The 19806-nt window shown below is 35.3% G+C and overlaps 2 protein-coding genes across 2 annotated transcripts; both read right to left on the bottom strand.

The window, feature by feature from the left end:
* Positions 1-388: 388 nt before the first annotated feature.
* Positions 389-6247, bottom strand: LOC143465475 (uncharacterized). Its single transcript, XM_076963798.1, has 7 exons — positions 6047-6247; positions 3455-3533; positions 3042-3223; positions 2567-2682; positions 2240-2338; positions 1792-1889; positions 389-1229 (listed from the first exon to the last, which is right to left on the bottom strand). The coding sequence occupies exons 1-7, from the start codon at positions 6161-6163 to the stop codon at positions 919-921; spliced, it is 1002 nt and encodes a 333-aa protein (XP_076819913.1). The 5' UTR covers positions 6164-6247; the 3' UTR covers positions 389-918.
* Positions 6248-9290: 3043 nt separating this feature from the next.
* On the bottom strand, positions 9291-19440 carry LOC143465111 (uncharacterized). The gene is made up of 21 exons (XM_076963276.1): positions 19265-19440; positions 18963-19179; positions 18536-18717; positions 18188-18346; positions 17737-17885; positions 16756-16891; positions 16240-16386; positions 15801-15986; positions 15107-15250; positions 14800-14976; positions 14402-14551; positions 14019-14096; positions 13807-13914; positions 12759-12905; positions 12288-12383; positions 11888-12004; positions 11565-11658; positions 11418-11451; positions 11162-11260; positions 10816-10969; positions 9291-10574 (listed from the first exon to the last, which is right to left on the bottom strand). Exons 1-21 carry the CDS (start codon positions 19385-19387, stop codon positions 10386-10388), a joined length of 2886 nt encoding a protein of 961 aa, XP_076819391.1. The 5' UTR covers positions 19388-19440; the 3' UTR covers positions 9291-10385.
* Between the last annotated feature and the right edge of the window lie 366 nt (positions 19441-19806).

Here is a 19806-nt window from a genome sequence, read left to right as displayed (position 1 = left end):
GTTCGATCAGTAACAAAAACAACTTCTTTATTCATCTGGTACATTTTCGAAAAGGAGCTGATTGAGAATTACGACAAATATTCAAGGCGCTTGCAAATATAGCTATAAACCACCCATAGCTACTAGGGAATGGCGATCGACGTATTTCTGGTCATGATTATCTTAGAGCAAAGGTTTACTTTACCAAACATCACAATATCATTCGCAAGATGAATTCTAATTCTCTTCAAGGTTATCGCAAAGTTTGCTTCCAGCCACACAGAAAAGCATAATCATAATTTGCATCTAATGAATATTTTAAGACAATATCGATGGAGCATGTCGCTTAAGGTAAAAATTCAACGACCGACATTAGTTTGGAAGAAAGTTTATTTTTTTGACATGGTGATATATACATCATACAAATATTAATACAATCTTTGTGGTTTTATAATAGTTGAATTGCCATCCTATCACAAACATTTTTAACTATCCAAAAGATTAAGCCTTACCCAAAAGGTTACCCTTATGCAACTTTTTTTCATACAACAACACATTAAAATGGAACTTTTCGAATTCTGAGCTCAAACCCGATCACATAATTTGATGAAGTAGGTAAGTTCTATACTCTAACGCATTCACAGCAAACAAAAACACGAAAAATTCTCAAACTCTTACAAACGAAATCTCGGTACTGTGTTCAACACCGGTTGAACTTTTTTGCCTAAATGGCGATTTTCTTGTATAAAGTCATTGATCAACCTTGTCAAGATCATTCGTGGCAATTATCCAGAGGTCTCGGTCTCATCACACAATTTACGAAAAGACGTTACCCTTCGTTTGAACCATCACGTCCATTATAGTCGTATGTCCCCTCTTCGTATAAGTTAGTCTTGACTTGTGAAGACTCAGGTCGAAGAAGAATTTATCTTCAGACACTTAGTTCATTGTAACTAACGGCAGCCGATCGGGACAAACCTTTTGGTTCATCTTGTAAGCGGATCCAGTGAAAGAGATTAGGAGACAGGGTGAGGCAGTGGGCTTGATGCATAGATAAGAATTCTGATAAGTCACGACTTTAACTCGGCAATTTTTTCTAATTTGACGTTTGCCATTTTTACGTCCTTGGAGCGGAGGTTCAGGTGAAAATGACTCGGTCCTCAAAAATTGACTCTTTGCAAATGCACTTTGTATTTTTCTTGATGTGGACGAACTCGTTTGCCTCGCGTTGTCCGGAGTAGAATTCTTTCCTGCAAGCAAGCAACAGTACTGCTGATGTTAGGAAGGATAAAAAAAGGAATGAATAAATTCCTGAAATTTACTCATCTCAAGAGAATAGCAAGTAAATTGATGTAAAGTTCCGAGCGGTGAAAGGTAAAATAAAGTTTTAGCTGACTCATTTAGCGATAAAGACGCAAATGTGCGTTTCTTCACTGATAATAATAGCCGTGAAAGGACGAAGCGATTTAATAATTCATAAAATCTTCCAATTTCCAAATTGTTTCTTGAATGTGAATGTTTCTTTTATGAAACTTCTTGCAACAAGAGAAGAACAAATCCGAAGGATTAAAAACCAACAACAATTATAGTCTACAGGCGGAAACAATTGTAGTTTAACCGTTACCGTTAAGCCGATTAAGCTAACCACGTCAATAATTGAACATCCCAAAAATTTATATTTTTGGTAAGAAAAGAAAAAACAACGCGGCTCCGCTTTTTCTCGTAATGCTTTTCTTCTTTAGCATGAGCATAGGCACCTAGAAATGTCAAATGACAAAACTAACATATTCCGTGCTCAGCGGCAAATCTCACCGACTGCGCCATTGCACGATTGCGGCTCCTTCACGTACTTCGCCGTGGTCTGGTTCTTTTTGAGATGACAATGATCAGGAATTTCCGGGATTTTCCATCTGCAGGAAAAATTTTGATTTAGAAGCGGAGTAATTGTGGCAATAGATTTTCCTGACCCGGAAATAAAGAACTTGTTCTGAGTTATACCGCCTCTCTTTCCATCTTCCAGATTATAAATAATGCAGCATAAAAAATGACACAATTTTTCTCATTCAAATTAACGACGTCGATAAAAAGGAAATGGAATTTTTATGCATCGAAAACGACTTGTCGGAATATATTTGATAAGTATATATTCGAACAACTTTAAATGACAAATGGAAACCACAACAAACGGTTTCAATGGGATGAAATGCAAATGCAGTTGCTTGTACTGTCTATTTTAAGTGGCTCCAAAAATATACCGTACCTTTGACTGACATCTGATAATCGACTTTCAACAAACTGTGCTGGCGTCAACTTCACACTTCCGTCCGCGTTTCCTTTGACTCGATAATTTATAAGAAGCCTGTGGTTTAAAAGCAAAGTAATTGATAATTTCGTCCGCTTATAAAATAGAAAATGAAAAATGCAAACATAAGAATTTTTGCTGGTAAGTATAATGGAGGCGATGAAATAGTAATGAACGATTTTGGAACAGCGCGCCGTTAATATTTAATGCGAGGACATCTACATTTATAATGTAACATCACAAATTTAACTATACGTAATTACAACGTAATAACTACGTAATTACAACAAACTGCTTCCGTCAGAGTCCCAACGCATGACGACACTTCCGTTCAGAAAAGCCGATTTTTCCGAAAGTTGATAGCTGTATGTGATGACATCATTCTTCGGTGACTTGTCATTCTAAAAATCGTTCACATCTGTTACCACATTACACGGCATGTTATATATTTGCCGAAAGGAACATTTTTTGTTTCAACAGATCAAATATTTCGGTTCCTTTTTGTCTAAAACCTCTGATACCGTACTTGATAAGAAAAATATACAAACCTTGACAAAAAAGATTTCGCAATGCCTACGGCGGAAAGCCTTAATGGACCTTAACAATAACAATGTGCCAGAATGGAAGCACTTAGTTCACTTGGAAAAGCATAATTTTATGTTTCCCGTCAAATAAATGCTGTGAAACTGACTGATTCACTCTTAATTTGCACAAAACAATAGGGATTCAAAAATTTATATGAGAACTTAATGTTTCTAACTTTAAATCTAGGTTGAAAACGAAGTGCTTTGTTCTTCCATCCAGGACTTTCATATACAGGAAGCGTATAACTAACGGATCCTCCAAGACTTCTTTTCGGGCGGATAGAAGTTATTCCACTTTTCGTTTCTTTGATCCCTGAGTATCTGCCACCTTGAGCAAATGCTGGATAGACTAAATCGCCTGCAAAGGAATATTTGCTTTCAGAATACCTGAGATAAGAGCTCATGATAGTTTTTATCATATGAGCTTTAAATTTGTTTTTAGAATTGTTTAAAGTGAGTTGTTAATAATACGTGTCGAGCATGTATGGAAATAAGAAATGCAATTACAAAAGTTAAGCGAATAGTTTCTGTGAAGTTTAAAAAACGCTGCAACGATGCTTAAAACATCTAAAATCACTAAATGTTTTACCTGACCAATCTTGATATGATTTTAAAGATGAAGATTCTTCTGTAGAATACCTTTTCCTGAACTTTGATGAGAATTCTTCCTGCAAGTTGACATAGCCTTTTAATAGGATAAGATCGTTTTTATCAGACAAACAGCAATGAAATAAAAAATGGTAAGCTAAAGTTTTATTAGAATACGAAATATACTTTATGGTATGCCGAAACATGCAGTATAACAAAAAGTATTGGTTACTGTTATATATATTGAGAAGAAGATGTCTTACATCTAAGCGTTCTTGAATTATTAAGCTTTGTCCACACCTGGGACATATTGTTTGTTACAGCAAAGCGTTATCCATGAATTCATATGAAAGTTATAAGTTTAGATATTTCGGTCGGGGAGAAAAGATTATTCTTTTCTTTTTCCTGAAGGAGCACCACAAAGTGTCAGCTTTCAAATAGCAAGAGCTCACTCTGAAGCGACTTGCATGTATCGCAGTCTATCTGGGAAAACTACTGATACCGGAAAACAGCGAGTGGGTTTTGCTGAATTTCAGTCAAAAACGGTGGGAACAACCCTTGGAGCTGGATGAACGGTTGTAAAACATGCGTTCAGACAGGGTCTAACAACGTTGACCATTAATTATTAACTGATGTACGAACACGCAAAATCCAAGCAACGTTGCTGACCGGGCAACAACTTTGGGGACCGGTTTCCAAATAAATTAACCAAATACGGTGCAAGATGCAGGTGTCTTGAGCATTAAAAATTAAAAAACCCTCATTTTCAGCCAATGACTAAGTTAGTAATACAGTAATCGATTTTAAATGACAGCCTTGAAACGTGTGGAAATCATTCCACTTCCACAAAACACAAAAAATAAAGTAAGCAAAATATCCTTTCAACGAACCAGAAACCGATTTTGCTACAGCTCATTCTAATGTTCATTTGGTGAGAAAATGCCTGCGCTGTTCGGATAATTTTACATTAAATATTATTGTTTTTGTCAAACTTTCGGAATAGCAAAAATGTTTAGTTATACCTTTCGTTACATTGTTATTTGCTAAAACTTAGAAAACAACTTTTATTTATCTCTATTTATGTTTGTTGTATTAGTTTTTGCTTCGATAATTAATTCTTTCTTCCTTTATTTCTAGAAATAAACGAGCGTGAAAAAGTTTAAATTATCTTACGCCTCGTTGTAAGTTTACCTTTGAACCTAGCAAGAAAAATCTTTTTTCAAGTGTGCTTAGCGGTGTCAGCGGTGTGATAAAATAATCATTTTCGTTTCGTTTTCATTTTCGATAAAATAATCATTTCAAAATAATCAACTTTAAAATTCTAACGGCGACAAAAATGACTTCTAAGTCTGGTTCATTGCAGATCGAAATAGGGTTAGATTTTCGCGTAATTGTGACCTTAAACATGTATAACATTCTGCATTAAAGAGATCGTTCCATTTTTTTCAAGAAATGCAACTTTCTTCGTCAAAGGTGCCGTAGTAAAATCAGAGGGATTTTCCAGTTATGACAGACGTAATCTCTGAAAATCTATGAATATATCAAAACAGTGTGACATTTGTACAAAATAAAACAAAGCCTTGTTTGGAAGCTCTTCGACTTGGCAAGATTGACATTTGTTTGTCTTGTTAAGAAAACCTTTGATACTTTAAGTTCAACCTAGATCTCTCCTTTAAAACTTAATCTCATTTATAATTATTGAGTGCTCGTGCTCTCGATTTTGAGAAGTATAAGTAAGTGTTTGGTGTGAATCGAAAACAGGATTTCCATTTGTACGATAGCGACACGTCCTATTATTTCAAAAACATTGATGCATCTGTCGCAAATTGTTTTCGCTTTGTCTAAGCCCTGTGCCCGTATAGTTTGCTATCGAGGCATATCTAAGATGCAGCAGGTGCATGGGATCATAACGCTCGTGTCTTATCTTTTTTCTAACCTTTCGATGTGTCGCGTCTGCACGTTTTTTCAAATTACTTTCCCGGCTTTTGTGAAGTCAGAATATTGATGCATCGCCGACATTGTTGCATCTGTTGCTTTCATTAAATCTTCAGTAACTTCCAAAACAAAGGTATATTGCTGTAAAGGTATGCTGCGCATCTCAGACGGCGAGATGTTGATGTGTTTTTTGCGACAAAGAACACCTCGTTTCTTTTTGTTTTTTGATTATTTTAAAGTTTGTTTTTATTTTTCAATATTTGGAATAAAATCATAGTCACATTCGACTGATTATAAAACCTTTTAAACCCTATTAATGAGAACCGATTCCAATTAATCTTAGATTCATTTTTAATTTGCTTAATTTAAAGCCTAATCGGTGATTGAAGTCGTTAATGAAATTGGAACGCTCAAGAATCAATACGAAATAAGAAGTTAGCCAATTAGATTAATTCAATTGTTTTGTGACCCAATTATTTCCAAACAACACAATATTGCTCAATAGAAAATCATCTTTAAAATAGCTTGTCCTCTATATTTCACTTTCATTTCAATTTGATGTTATTTTGTTGTTTTTATTTTATCCAATTGTGTTCTAAAGATAATATAATTCCAAATTATAAAGCTAAAATGGTTTTATCACAAAGAAAATCAAAACCTGCAGAGATGCTTGATGTGACGTTGGTGAAACTTCCCTTTCCTTTTCTGGCAACTTATGTTGAATCGCATCGACCGTAATCACTGATGCTATGAAATATAACACAATCGACCTCATTTTGAAAACGAATCGTTGATTTTTCAGTTCTTCTAATCATCAACGAAAAACCATACCATAAAAAATCCAGTTTAACTTTGTCAATGTAATCTAACAATAACAAATTGGAAGTGATATATTTTTGTAGTTCAGCAAACAATGTAAACCTACTGCCTTGCTTATAAAGTATAAGGATTAATTATCATCAACTTACGGTACAAAAATACATAAGCAACTTTTCAACACACTACCAAATAAGTCTATATGCAAAGTATACTACATTTATGGATATTTGAACCATTATATTGTTCTCATTAAAATAGGCTTTACTCGTACACCGAACCATTAACTGCACCTATAGTCTAGCCCAGCATATAAGTATTTTTACAAAGGTAATAACAATTTTAAAATATGTGCGAGAGTCAAAATAATTTTCTTCAAAGATCACGCACCTCACTGCTGTCTTGTCTACAATGAAGTTCAATGCACCAGGGGTTTATCACACACGCGCCGAAAACTCGACCTAATCTTGTGCAAAGTCGATTGTTATAACACGAAACTGGTGATTTGGCCCGTTGGGACCAACGGGTGTAGCAGTCTACGATTACTGCAAATTATTGCGCCTTTCTTTTAACGGATAGTTATATTTCAAGTTTTAGACAATACAAAATAATATTCTCCTACCGTGAAATGTTAAACGGAAAACTTTAGAAAACCAGAAACATGAAAATAACCGAAGAAACTTTTATCAGTAAGCCCTGCAAGTTGGGAATTTGTTGCATAACTTATTAACTTGCAACTTATTCATATTAACCAATGACCAACTCTCCTGGGCCTCAACCAAGATTACCATTTGACTTAGTCGTCTTAGTGTTAAACAGGTTTTTTTATAGCTAAATCTTATGTTAAAACGTTTACTAGAGCTAACAAAAAAGTAACACAACCACAAAATGTAGTTACAACTTTAGCAAATGTATAGTATTTATAATTCTTTTCTGCTGCAAAGAAATCTTGATTTTCATAACTTCGCAAACACATTCATAAGTTGTCCTATATTATCTTGGTTTAGGTAAGCCCTTGCATTTCGCCCCATTTTGTCCAAAATAATGTTTGCCCTTATTCCACTTTATCCTTCCAATATAATCGCTGTTGAGATTCATAGCGCATTAACCCATCTGAATAGCTGAGCAGAGCTTTGTTCTGCCGCTTAACACTGATCGACTTCTATGTCATCTCTTGAAAAAAAGCCCGTTCTCACCAACCTTCATTTGGCTTATGTACACCATACAATACCGTTCCCATTTGTTCACGTTTTGCTGGTGATACACCACAATTGCCAATACTCATGAGAGTAAATCACGGACTACCGGGTCCTAGTGGCAGCCAGGCTTTTGTAATTAGCCAGATGATGTCTTGTTTTGCATTTATCGTCCTTACTCGAATAGGGGCCTAGGCTTGTATTTTTTCTCAGTAATGATTTTGTGCGGCTTCCAATCAAGGGCGCCTTTTATTTCTTCGCGCGATTATAAATTTATTTGACCAGTACTGCATGTACTACAAACTTACTGCGCTGCTCATCCTGTTAATCAATAGCTGCATACGGTAATTATACGCTCGCTTCTTCAAATCTGTTTTATTAGTAAGACAGCAGTTTTTACTTTCAAATTGAACGTTGCCCGTCCATAAGTACGATATAATTTTTAAGCATCGTTCCATGCGCTTTCTAGGGAAGATGACCTTATATTTTTACTTAAATCAGAAATTTGTGCACCTTCTAAACCTTAATCAAATAAATACGGTACGGCGTAGTGGAAAATGTTACATTCCCCGAGACCAAGTGCCCAACGCAGCTGTACTCGATAAGTGATTTATATTACCTGCACCGGCATTAATATTTAATGTCGCATTCGGGTCACAACAGCGTTCAAGTCTATCAACAGCTCATTGTTCATTCTTGTCCAAAAAAGTCAACTCACCATACGTCACCAAGCTGTCGTGTCTAGATAGGATGAGTAGAAAGGTCACCTTCAATATCAAAACTGCATTGAATTGTGCAATTAGCGCTATTTTTAATGATGGTCGGTTTCCCGCTTTCATCTTCATCAATATGTCTTCACACGCATGCGATTTGTCTTTCAAAGGCATTAAGACACAAGGGGATTACGAAAACGTTCTGATTTTTATTTACGTTTATGTTTCTACCTTGTGACATGACCCAGATGTCTGGTGTGATGTCATCACAGTAATCCCAAGCTCCATAACTCAATTTCGTCCTTATGAGATCATTCTCTCATTTGGGATTGATATACTGTACGGTATCGCACAATTGCTTTACTCGAGTAAATACTAAAGTACGATTTACAGGAAGCAGCAGTTTTTTTACTCGAAAATACTCGAGATAGGAAGGTGCTCGTAGGCTACTTATCATCGAGTATATCGTTAAACTCAGGTACAACGGTACATGGACTTGAGATGAAAAATAAGTGCTCGGGTACAGCTTTGAGCTTTCCTATGTCTTCCTTTCGTTGAGTATTTACTGGACACAGGAACTTATCAACCGTTTCTACACCTTTGGTTTCATTGCAACACTGAAGTTTAATTTCCCAGTACATGAGACCATTACTTTGGCCAAGAGCATTGGCATTGATATAACCGTTGCAATATAGGTTACTGTCATCTATGTTGGTTAGAAACGTTATTGATCGAGGAATTCTTCTTTAAGATAGGACTTAGAAGCAATTTTGAGCGATAACCTCATTTGTCCAACCGAATTAGGCAGTTTGTTCGCATTAAATCCGATCGATGAAACTTAATAGAAATGTTCAAGTCGATTTGCGGATTGATATAGTTAGACACAGGAAGGTAGATTGTGAATAAAAATGAGCCAAAAATGTCTTGTGAGCGCTTGGATTCGAAATTCCCAACATACAAAACCTATATATAGTTCAACTGAAACTAATTATATGTGACTAGGCAAACAATTAAATTAACTTTCGAGTAAAAAGTTACAGACAAACGTTGAAATGGACAGTTCAATTCATTGTTATGGAAATTTCGTATTAGTTGTTCATTCCGCTTCTGCGACTTTCCTCTCATAGGGTTTGTGACGTCATTTAATCAATCTGAGGACAAGAATCACCGAGACGAGCAAAGTTATAAGCGCCGAATTTATTGAATGAATACATTCACATAATTTGGATATAAACAGTGAATAATACATCATAATTGCTTATATTGTCATATAACTACGATGGTTATACAGAACCTTTTGGTGATGTCGGGCGTTTTTAAGTCTTGTGCTACAAAGAAATCACCAGGATCTACAGAAATAACAGACGAAAACAAAAATTTGGTTAAAAGACCCTGTAAAGGCGCACTCGACAACAATGTAGAGTCAGTAAGAAAACAGAAATGTACAGTAAGCGCCATGGTGGTAAAAAATCATTTGGAATTCATCAAAATCGCGTAAAAAGCTTTTCAGATGTGGGCAGCAAGGAAAAGATTCAGATGAATCTTTCCATCGTTTCAAGCAATCAAACACATACCAGCTGAGACGTGGTTATTTGTAAAACGGCAGGACACATATAAAAAATTCTCTCAGGGTTCGGTTGAATCGATTCTCAATAATGTTTTGCTTCCTTCACTTAATACATTCGCTTCCTTCACACGGAATAAACGCAAGTAACAAGCTATTTTATAGATTCAAAAATTTTACAGATTTAAAAATGAAATTACATAAGCGACAAACCAACTCTCCACAAAATATACGCTCATAGGTTACAATAAGGTGTACATTTTAACTTTTTCACCAAGCGGTCGGGTAAAAGTTACTTTCGTGCAAGATTTCGTTGATTTAAAAAATAAGAATTAAAAGCTCCCAAAAATTAAAAACCGACTTTCTGGCAGTAATTTAGGCGTAACTCTGCGCCGCAAAAAATATAACGGCTGACCGCATGTGGTGCGAATAAGAAAGATGAAACAGCAGGTTTCATGACAGTTCACAAAAGTATATGTTGCATGTAATTTCGGTATGTACAGGACGTTTGATAGAGAGAGAAATTTAATCAAAAAAAACACAGACAACACAAACCTCTAAAGATGAGAGGATTCTGCGTTAACAAGAGCACATGAAGAGTGTAAGAATAATAAGTTTCAAAACTATTGTTTTTAAGATGACTACAAGACAGGCAACGAAGCGCAAAGTGTGTCTTCTTTTAGAAGGATGTAAGTTGCTTTACCTGATTCACATGACTCCATTCAAGCTGTGCTTGCTCTTTCTGCCTTTGTGCGATTTTCTGCCTCTGCCACTCTTGCTCTTTCTTGATTCGCCTGATGACGTGGCAGTCAGCGATGTGATGATCTCAGCAATATGAGGAGGGCTTCTGATTGGCTGACGGCTGATGACTTTTTTGCTCTTTGGCGGAGTTGAAATCTGATCGATAGAAAATCACTTCAACTTTTTTGCATTTAACTCTTATACGGAGTATTCAGAGTAACGAAAATAATTGCAAGTGCGGAAAGCTTGGTGAAAATAATAGACATAGTTCGTGGGATTACTTGGAGACAGGGTGTAAGTTGACACAATTTAACAACACCACACCAATCCTGCTCCACCCTTAATCCCGAGACGTCATATAATTCGCAGAGAATTGCAGGTTAACTTTATAACTTACTGTGATTGGCTTAGAAGACGGTCTACTCATGACGTCATCATGGCTTGACATCACCATTGGGTGTTCGTTTATGGCGTCACGATCAGAGCAGATATTGAATTTGGGAAGTCCACCAGTTCCTAGAGGAAAGTCACTCGCATCATCGCTTGCCTCGCTGCAACAAAATTAGAGTGTCATTAATGAAAGAAATTACACAATCCCAAATATTTAACAAAAATTAAACTACTTTGGTCTCAGCTTGGTGGTAAAGTTTGAGCTGAAGTTTCATTTAGTTTCACATTACCATAATAACTTAATTATTTACTTACTGCCAATACTATTAGTAGTTCGTTTAAGGCGAGCCTACCTGGAGTTCTGGGATTGGTCGCTGGAGTCAACGGGGTAACCCTCCTGATAAGCTGGAGTGTCAAGAGCATCTTCGAACTGATTTTCCTCATCTTGGTCTCTGTGCAAATTTGAAAGCTTAATGAAAAACATCACAGATAGCATCTTTGAATATCATTTCATTCTCTGCCAGGTTCGTATAAAAGACGCCAAAGTGGAGAAGTATTGCAATAATGATTGGATTAAATAGAAAAGGGCTGAGCTGCACAAACACTCACCTGTCAATTCGCTCAGGAGAACTACTCAGTTCGTCTACAAACGATAAATTTGTATTATAAAAATGATAACAAAACATTTCTACACAAAGTGCTGTATAGGATAGAATTACCTAATGTACACAAAATTATTGTTGAATGCAAACTTACCATATGAGCTAGAATCTCCTGTGTACATCATGGCATTTTTGACGGCCGAATCGGTAGATGTGTGAACAAATTCTTTCAACTGGGCCTTCAGCATCTTTAAAATAAACGGTAAAAACGCTTAACTTGCTGGAATTGAAAAATTTGTAATCAAACAAAACACATATTTTGACAAACAGGTACCACAGGGCAACATAAAGGCCGGAAAATAGGCAGTTAATAAAAAATTTGGCCGGGCATAGGAAGCTACTTATCTAAAAACAAACTTGACAAAAGTTTTTGAAATAGGTTGTTCAATGTATTGTGTGTTTCGGTCCCTATCTTACCGAATTTTCTTCACTGAAAGACCTGAGTTTGTCCTGAACATCCTTGAATTTCTTCTCCGATTGTTTTTCCTTGGCTTCCGCTTGCTTTATCGTAGACGACGACTTCTGCTTCTCGTCCTACGTCATAATGCACAAATTGTTTAAAAACAAAAACGATTTGCAACATTGCAATTTTTATAATAAATCCTTTAGTGTTTTTTTCTGAACTGATTTACCGTTAAACATTGGAAAGAATTGTTTCATAATTTGCACCATAAAACATGATCAATGACTATATTAAACAGGTCCGCACAACTTAAACGCAGCCGTCCATCACATTTCAAATCGAAAATTCTAGAAACTGTTGCCTGTGGCCGTTTACAAAAGGTTCGAAAGGGACCAGTATCAACAGATCAAGTACCTGGTAGAGCTTCTTGTATTTGCTGGATCGAGCTTGTTCACTCTCTAAGTTCTTCTGCAATGTTTCGAGCTTACTTATGAGTTGCTTCTCGCGTTCCTTTAAGTATATATTTCATTGAAAAATTTAACACAAAATCAAAATACTGTGTAAATATGAAAGAAACGAGCAAATTTTGTTGCGAAGTTTCCAAACATGGGAAGTTACTGCGCATTGTAAAAAGTTTAATAGTTAACTGCATTGCACATATTTAATGGGTCATAAATGTGGATATGTTGTAATAATAATAATAATAATATTTACATTAGTTTATATTTACATCTTTGGCTATTGGATAAAAAACTTTTACCAGGAAAGTATAAAATACCGGTTTGTAAACGATCTGTCAGTTTGCAAACAGCAAATTTATATATATTGTTATTTAATGAGTTTCGTGCTTACTGCTTAGTTTAACCCACTAAAATATTCAACTACCTTCTCTTCCGCATCTGGATCTGCAATCGTCAGGAAGAGCTTCTCCAGTCTACTGCTCCAGCTCTCACTTTGTCCGGATGTTTGTGATCCACTTTGTTCAAGAGAGGCGGAAGACTTCTCAGCCAATGGTACATTCTGTCTTGCGTGCTGTGACAACAAACATCTCATTTACTGGTGCCATCGGGACAATTACAATCATGTTATTGCTGGGGCTACTGTAGTTATGTTAAAGTAAATGGTATTAACCCTACTTCAATCTGCAATGAAACTTACGAACATGTGTTAAAAGCAGAGAAGGAAAGATTCAAATCATTGACTTGACTTAATACAGGTTTTTATAAAGACTTGACTTGTGTATGACGTTCAAAAGACTCGACTTAAGTTTACGTGGAAATTTTTGTGAAGTCACAATCCAAATTGATTCAATTTGTTATAGAAGCGGTTTTTAATTGTGAAGTAATTCCTTCAACACAACCTTGCAACGCATTCTATAAAAAAGCGTCCAGAAGCGACAGAAATGGATAAAATTAGTTGTTAACCGATGCTTATAATTACTTCACGAGTATCTAAAACGCCACTTACACTTGACATATAGCAAAAAAATTGTAACTAGTGACTTGGTACGTATTAAGACCAGAGCTTGATTCGGTATAAGTGACTAACACGACTTGACTTGGGGATGTCAAGAAACAAATCATTAAGACTTGTTTCCATCACTGGTTTATACTATGGTATATCTGAACTTGGATTGCACTATCTCTTTCATGTGAGTTTATTTCAATTATTTTATTTAAGTGTAATGTTCCATTTTTGTTGGAAACTTCATGTTACCTTCAAAATTCTTAATTTATGAGGTGAGAGTTTGGAGCTATGAATCAATTTGAATATAAAACATGACTATCATTTTGGATGTCTTCTCCATTTAAACTACAAGAAAGTGAACATGATTACTTTTGGATTATATCGTTATTACAAGCCAGTGTGGTTTCTATTCCCTTGTCAAGTGTCTGGTTTCAGTTCTTGCCATTGTTATGATAAGCCAACTTACATAAAGCTGCTTCAGTCGTTTGACCTTTTTCTCCAGCTTGTGGCACTCAACAAATTTTTCTTTGTAAGCATCAGCACCCATGCTTAGACGTGTTGTCAAGTCAGAGACCTATTCAGAAAATGTGCAATGAGTTGGCGAATTGTGTTCATTCCATGCAAAATAATCTGTTTTCAATGCAGATGACAAAGCACAGTTTGAAGTAAGATTTATACCTGGTTTTTCAAATCAGTGATGATGGCTTCATTTTCTTCAGCTGTTGATGAAATTGTTGAATTTTCACTGGTCTGGGCCTAGTTAGGAAGAATATTTTTCACATTAACCACGCAATATGAGCCACAATACATTTTTATATAATATAAAAGACAGAACAACTTTAATAACTTGCAACATTACACAACTAGCATTTGTTTGATAAGTAAATTAAAAGCTGTGAAGTACAATGTGCAGTCTGACACTTTCATGAATCAATTATTAACCTGAATGAAAGCATTGTTCACAAGCATTGTTGATTGTAACACAGTCACCAGATATTTATAGCTATTAATACTCGGGCAGTGACACAAATCGGCCACTAAATTTCTGTTTCTGCTCTCACCTCAACACTGGAAGTTTGATCTTTCTTTGTCTGAGTCTTCTTGCTGCTCGTATGAGAAACATGAATGGGACTTTCTTCAGCATTCCTTGTTGCCAGGGCGACAGCATTATCCGCTTCCTCAAGCTGACGACGCAATAAAACAATTCTTTCCTAACAGGAAAGAAGAAACATTTTAGCAAATGAGTGAAAATTTTACAACGAAGACATGCAAGGTATGTGAAACATCACAGAATGCTCCTGAAGCTGAAGCTTGTTAACCTAAAGTGAAAGATACCAACTAATTAGTTAAGCAAATCAATGAAAGTGATATTATTGCAGAAATTTCGTCCATATCAGTAACTTTAGTTTCAATTATCCGAAGTTTTGAAAAATATTACAAAATTTCTGAAAATACACACATGCATATCTCTTTCCATTTCCTCGGCTTTTGTCCGCTCTTCCACCATCATTTGCTCTTTCTTACTCAGAGTTGTTTCACTGATGACCAACTTCTCTTCAAAAGTTTGAAGCTGGGACTGCAGAGTGTGTATTGTAGATTTGTTGCCCGTCAAGTCATCTTGCAACTTTTCCTTTTCCTATAAAATTAAACAAAAATGTACTACAATATAAGTACAAAATAGGAATGATAAAAAGTTACCGACAGTATTTAGTAGACTGCATTTTGACATTTATAAAGTTTAGTTTTATAACAACGGTCCACACTACCTTTTTTATTTCGTTGATGTCTGCCATGAGCTTATCCCTGCTGGCAGTAACTTCAGTAAGTTCAATAGCAATTAACTGTTTGGCAGTTTTGGTGGAACTTGCATTTTCTAATGAGTTTCTAAGAAGATCTTGTAACTTGTTGGTCTAAGATTACAAAAAAAGTTTCTAAACTTACTAAATATGCATGAATAACATGAACAATTAAACTAGTAAAAAGTAAACTAAGATCAAAAGTCAATCTAAAAAGATTATCATAAGTTTATCGCATCTTATTATAACTTTCATTTGAAAAAATCATCTCTGATCTGGTGTGGCTGCTTAACAACCTTATGATAACTTAGTATAAACATTTCTGTAAGTTTGCTATCATTGCTAGGAAACTTTGAATAAAATTTATTAAAATTTAAGGGAACAATTTTACGCAGTTTTTTGCAACCCAAAAGTGTCTCTAAAACAGTTTAATACAATTACTGCTACTCAAAGGTTAATAACGAAACACCGTTTACCATTTAACAACTGCAAAAACTAAAGCTGCTATTAATAAAACACACTCATGATCCATAGTATTCAGTAACACCCTGATGACTTACTTGAGATTTAAAAAAAAAACGTTTACAGATAAAAATAAATTTTAAAGTACATAAAATAATATATGTAGTCATCGCAGTCCAATGACTACCAATGACAAGACTACCTCATGTTTATATTTCTTTTTCAACCCTTCAAAATCGTTTGTTACAACATTCACATTTCCTTCCATGGTATTGACCTCCTTCTGAAATTTATCCAGTTGGATTTTAGCAGTAGCCAACTCCTTCAAAAGTGCTTCTTGTTTTTCCATGGCGGCTCCTCGTCCAATCTCCGAGTTTGCTAATTGCTCCTGAAAAAATTTAAGCGGTTAGATATCATGTGACAACAATAGCTGACCATTCAAGATAAGAGAAATAATATGCAGCCTACAGCAAAATTTATGGGATGAACATACTGTGTTGGTATTACATTGGTACACTGTGATCGTCATTGATCACAGGATTCACAGCGATGGGGATCAAAGTGTTTTTTATTTAGCACCAGCAAATTAGAAATGTGTTCAACAGCTGGATAGACTAACAAGAGGTGATATGTAAGTTCACCTTAAACAAATCCCTTTCATCCTTGAATCTTTGCATCTTAGTCTGCACTTCCTCTTTTTCGCCAATCTCTTTTCGAAGTTTTTCATCTTGTTCCATCTTTTGAGTATTCGACTTTTTCTTTGCTTCTTCCTTGACCAGGGTGAGTGTCTGAAAGAATAATTAATAGTAATTATATGTAGGCAATGTAAAGATATGATGTAGCCATGGATGAGACCCTTGCCCCAAAATTGAAAAGTTAATGGGTTAAATTGCCAATCATTTAAATCGTGCTGCTACAAATTGTTACATAAATTACCTTTACTGGCAGACACATAGGTATTGACAACTTAAACACAAATAAGTCAATTATGTGACAGAGAATACACCGTTGTGACATGGTTACTCTAACTGACCTGTCAAATAGGGTCAGTCAAGTAACAGAACCAAACTGGGTATCACCTCTAGTAGTAACTTCATACCACACATGTAACAAGCTAAACATGACCTTGACAAATAGGAGATAGCGTATGACTTCACCTTGAGTTCGTCAACAAGTTTCAAGTTCTGTTTCTCATTTTCCTGAATTTGAACCTCGAATGAGAGGATCTTCTCCTTAAGCTGCTCTTCTTCCGCATTTTTTGCATCCATGATCTCCTTCATCTTATTCTTCAGTCTACGTCACAAAATGTTGGTCAATGTAAATTCGGGACAAGATTAGTGCAGTGAGAATTGTGCAAAAATATTACGAATCTCCACATCTGCCAGTCAGTGGATGGCTACTTATCAATGCAATAAAAAATAAATTCTTGTTGCACATTATTTCAGTAAAAGCTGAAAACATAAAAACAAACAGAAATTAAACCTTGAAAGACTTATGAAATACATAAAATCATTGTGTACACAATGTGATAGTAAATTAAATAATAGATAGTATTAGCAGTAGTGGATAGTAAATTGATAGCAATGGATAGTAAATTAGCAGCACTAACATAAAAATAACTTTGATGAAAGTTTTATAATGGCATCAATGCATTATCAGTTCATTTGGTCAAAACAAATGATGCATGCATGATGCATGTTGTACGTTACTTCCTGACAAAACTCAGTCTGTTGTGTCACTACAATTTTTAATCGCTACAGTTGCATCACTACTTTTAACAACATGACTAATGTTACCAAACACATTGTAATGCGTAACACATACATATGCATGAGTTACATGAACATTGTTTTAAGCATTGTTATGCCGTAGTACAACAGTTTCAGGCTAACAAAGACCTGATGATGAGTCATAAAACAGACTGCTTAATTACTTAAACAGTGTGTCTTTAGTGATAGCAAAAAGGAAATTGTATCACAAATCAAAACACAAACAATGGCAATAGCCTAACAAGCTAGCAAAAATACACTCGTTAAAACTCTTGGTGGTTGAATTGGTAAATCGAATTTCATTTTTCAATTTTTTAATCTACAAAATTGGATCCACATTTTAAACTTGTTAGTGGAATCATTACCCACCCTTCATTATCATTGCTGAGTGTTTCAATCTTTTCTTCTGCTTCTTTTAACTCTGCTTTGGTCTTCTCAATTCGAGCATCAGCTTTTGCAAGACGAATGGTTAGCTTTTCATGCTGTTCGGTGATGTCGTCAAGCTTTTGAGTTAATACCTGAATTGATATACAAGCAAGTTAACTGATACCATGCTTAAATAATTTCCACCTTTACAGGTATTCAGTCTTAGCAGCATGTGTGATTGGGATGTTATATAAAACGTGCCTTAACCCAATCACCTGCTAGTGAACAATTTTATTCATTAAATGCTGCCAATGTACCAGACAACAAAAAAAACAATAATAAAATGGCCAAGCTCTACTATACAATTATACATACAAGCTGTTTGTACAGTAACAGTGGTTGCTACTTAGCCAACCGTTACATAGAATCAAATTATATTTTTAATAAGATTTACTCCAGTCTGTTCTTTTTCATTTTCACATTCATCTTGTGTTACAGTTAGCTGCTTCGACAGACTTGTAAGTTCTGCTTCGAGATCTTCCTTAGCCTTTTCAAGGCCATCAATCGTTTCTTGCAATTCTTGCTTTTCAGCCTTAACCTTTTTGAGATTATCCTTAAAATAATGACTGACAAATTTACCAAAAAGTACATGATAAAACACCGGCAAACTGTCATTGTGAAGATGAAATGATCATATAAACACAGATATTTAAATCCTATCGCACGCAAATATTTCAACATTTGTTATTGTTAATACAAACAAAATTTATTGCTTTATACAATTTCTACAGTAATTACAAACCTCAAGCGTGTCAGATTTTGTTTTCAAAATAATCATTCCATTTTCGTCTTCAACTTCAACAAGGCAATCATTTTCAGTGGAAACTCGAAACTGGAATGGCGTGCTTGCCCCCCTTACATAACCCTGCTTCGTCACATAGCAAAATTGATAAAATTCATTGTCATCACCCGGGAGTTGATAAGCTAAAAAAATGCCAACAAACTTACCAAAAGTACAATCAAATTGCAAATCAATACAAACTCAAAATATATAAGGAAAAACAATATAAGATACAAAAGGTATTAAGAAGATCAAAACGATTAAAAAGATATAGAATTCAAAAAAAAATAAACAAATAAATCACTCTGTATTAAAAACATGGTAACATAAAAGTTAAACACACAATTTAAGAACATGTATTGCAACAACGAAAAGTAAGACTGCATACCTTGGAAGGAAACAGTTTGGAATTGGTTACCATTGTCATCAACAATAGTTGGTTTGGGTGCCCATACATATGTCGAATAATCTCGAGGACTTGCCCAACCAACCCTGAAAAGTCCAACCCAGTCACGTGAAGATGGTTGAATGATGTCCGTCACAATGTAATTGACGTTAATGTCCGCATCCGGGGGAAAGAAGTCAGGAATATCAGGAAATATCACCTGAAAAATAAACAGTTTATATTTTACTTAACTTACCTAACTGCATTTTTTCTCGTCAAAAAATAGACTTCTAAAACTACCTTACCTGGGAGAAATTACTGACAGCCATGTCACGAGAACTAACAGATTCAGGAATAAATGGAGCATCACAAGATGCAACAATTTCTTCTGAGTTTGCATCATTAACTATGCTTCCGGCACTTGCCATTTTGTTCAAAATTATAATTTTGTAACAGCAGTTGTCTATAATAGCAATCGATAATGAGATAAAGACGCGAAACTTTAAATTTTAAAAGCGGTAACGCCAGCAGATGTACAAGTGTAGTTACATTTGCTCGTTATAATGCAAACACAATGAAGTTTTACAGGTCTGCTTGCTCTTGTCTGACCAGTGAAATGACAAATTCACTTGACACTTGACCACTTTTTCATGAACTAATATAATCTGCCTGCCTGGCAACATAAAAACTTACCCAACTAAAAATTCGAAATGACATTCATTTAAACTTTTTGACTTCATTTTTTGAAGGTTGCACAAATCAGCATGAACATAAAAAAGTTTGGCGTTCATGTTAATAAGTGCTGGGTGATAGTGTTCCACACTTACCAGCATGGCGTAAAAATGTT

This window comes from Clavelina lepadiformis, chromosome 7 (assembly GCF_947623445.1).
Source record: "Clavelina lepadiformis chromosome 7, kaClaLepa1.1, whole genome shotgun sequence".
NCBI lineage: Eukaryota > Metazoa > Chordata > Ascidiacea > Aplousobranchia > Clavelinidae > Clavelina > Clavelina lepadiformis.
This window is presented reverse-complemented; position numbering and strand designations above follow the sequence as displayed.

Excerpts from the sequence above, each read along its gene's own strand:
- LOC143465475 (XM_076963798.1), bottom strand. The coding sequence starts at position 6,163 with ATGAGGTCGATTGTGTTATATTTCATAGCATCAGTGATTACGGTCGAT. Across the intron at positions 3,224-3,454 it reads ATCATATCAAGATTGGTCAG|GCGATTTAGTCTATCCAGCA; the intron begins GTAAAACATTTA and ends ATTCCTTTGCAG. Across the intron at positions 2,339-2,566 it reads TCTGACGGAAGCAGTTTGTT|GCTTCTTATAAATTATCGAG; the intron begins GTAATTACGTAG and ends TTTAAACCACAG.
- LOC143465111 (XM_076963276.1), bottom strand. The coding sequence starts at position 19,387 with ATGGCAAGTGCCGGAAGCATAGTTAATGATGCAAACTCAGAAGAAATT. Across the intron at positions 16,387-16,755 it reads AACTTGTTGACGAACTCAAG|ACACTCACCCTGGTCAAGGA; the intron begins GTGAAGTCATAC and ends TTATTCTTTCAG. Across the intron at positions 12,005-12,287 it reads AATACAAGAAGCTCTACCAG|GACGAGAAGCAGAAGTCGTC; the intron begins GTACTTGATCTG and ends ATTATGACGTAG.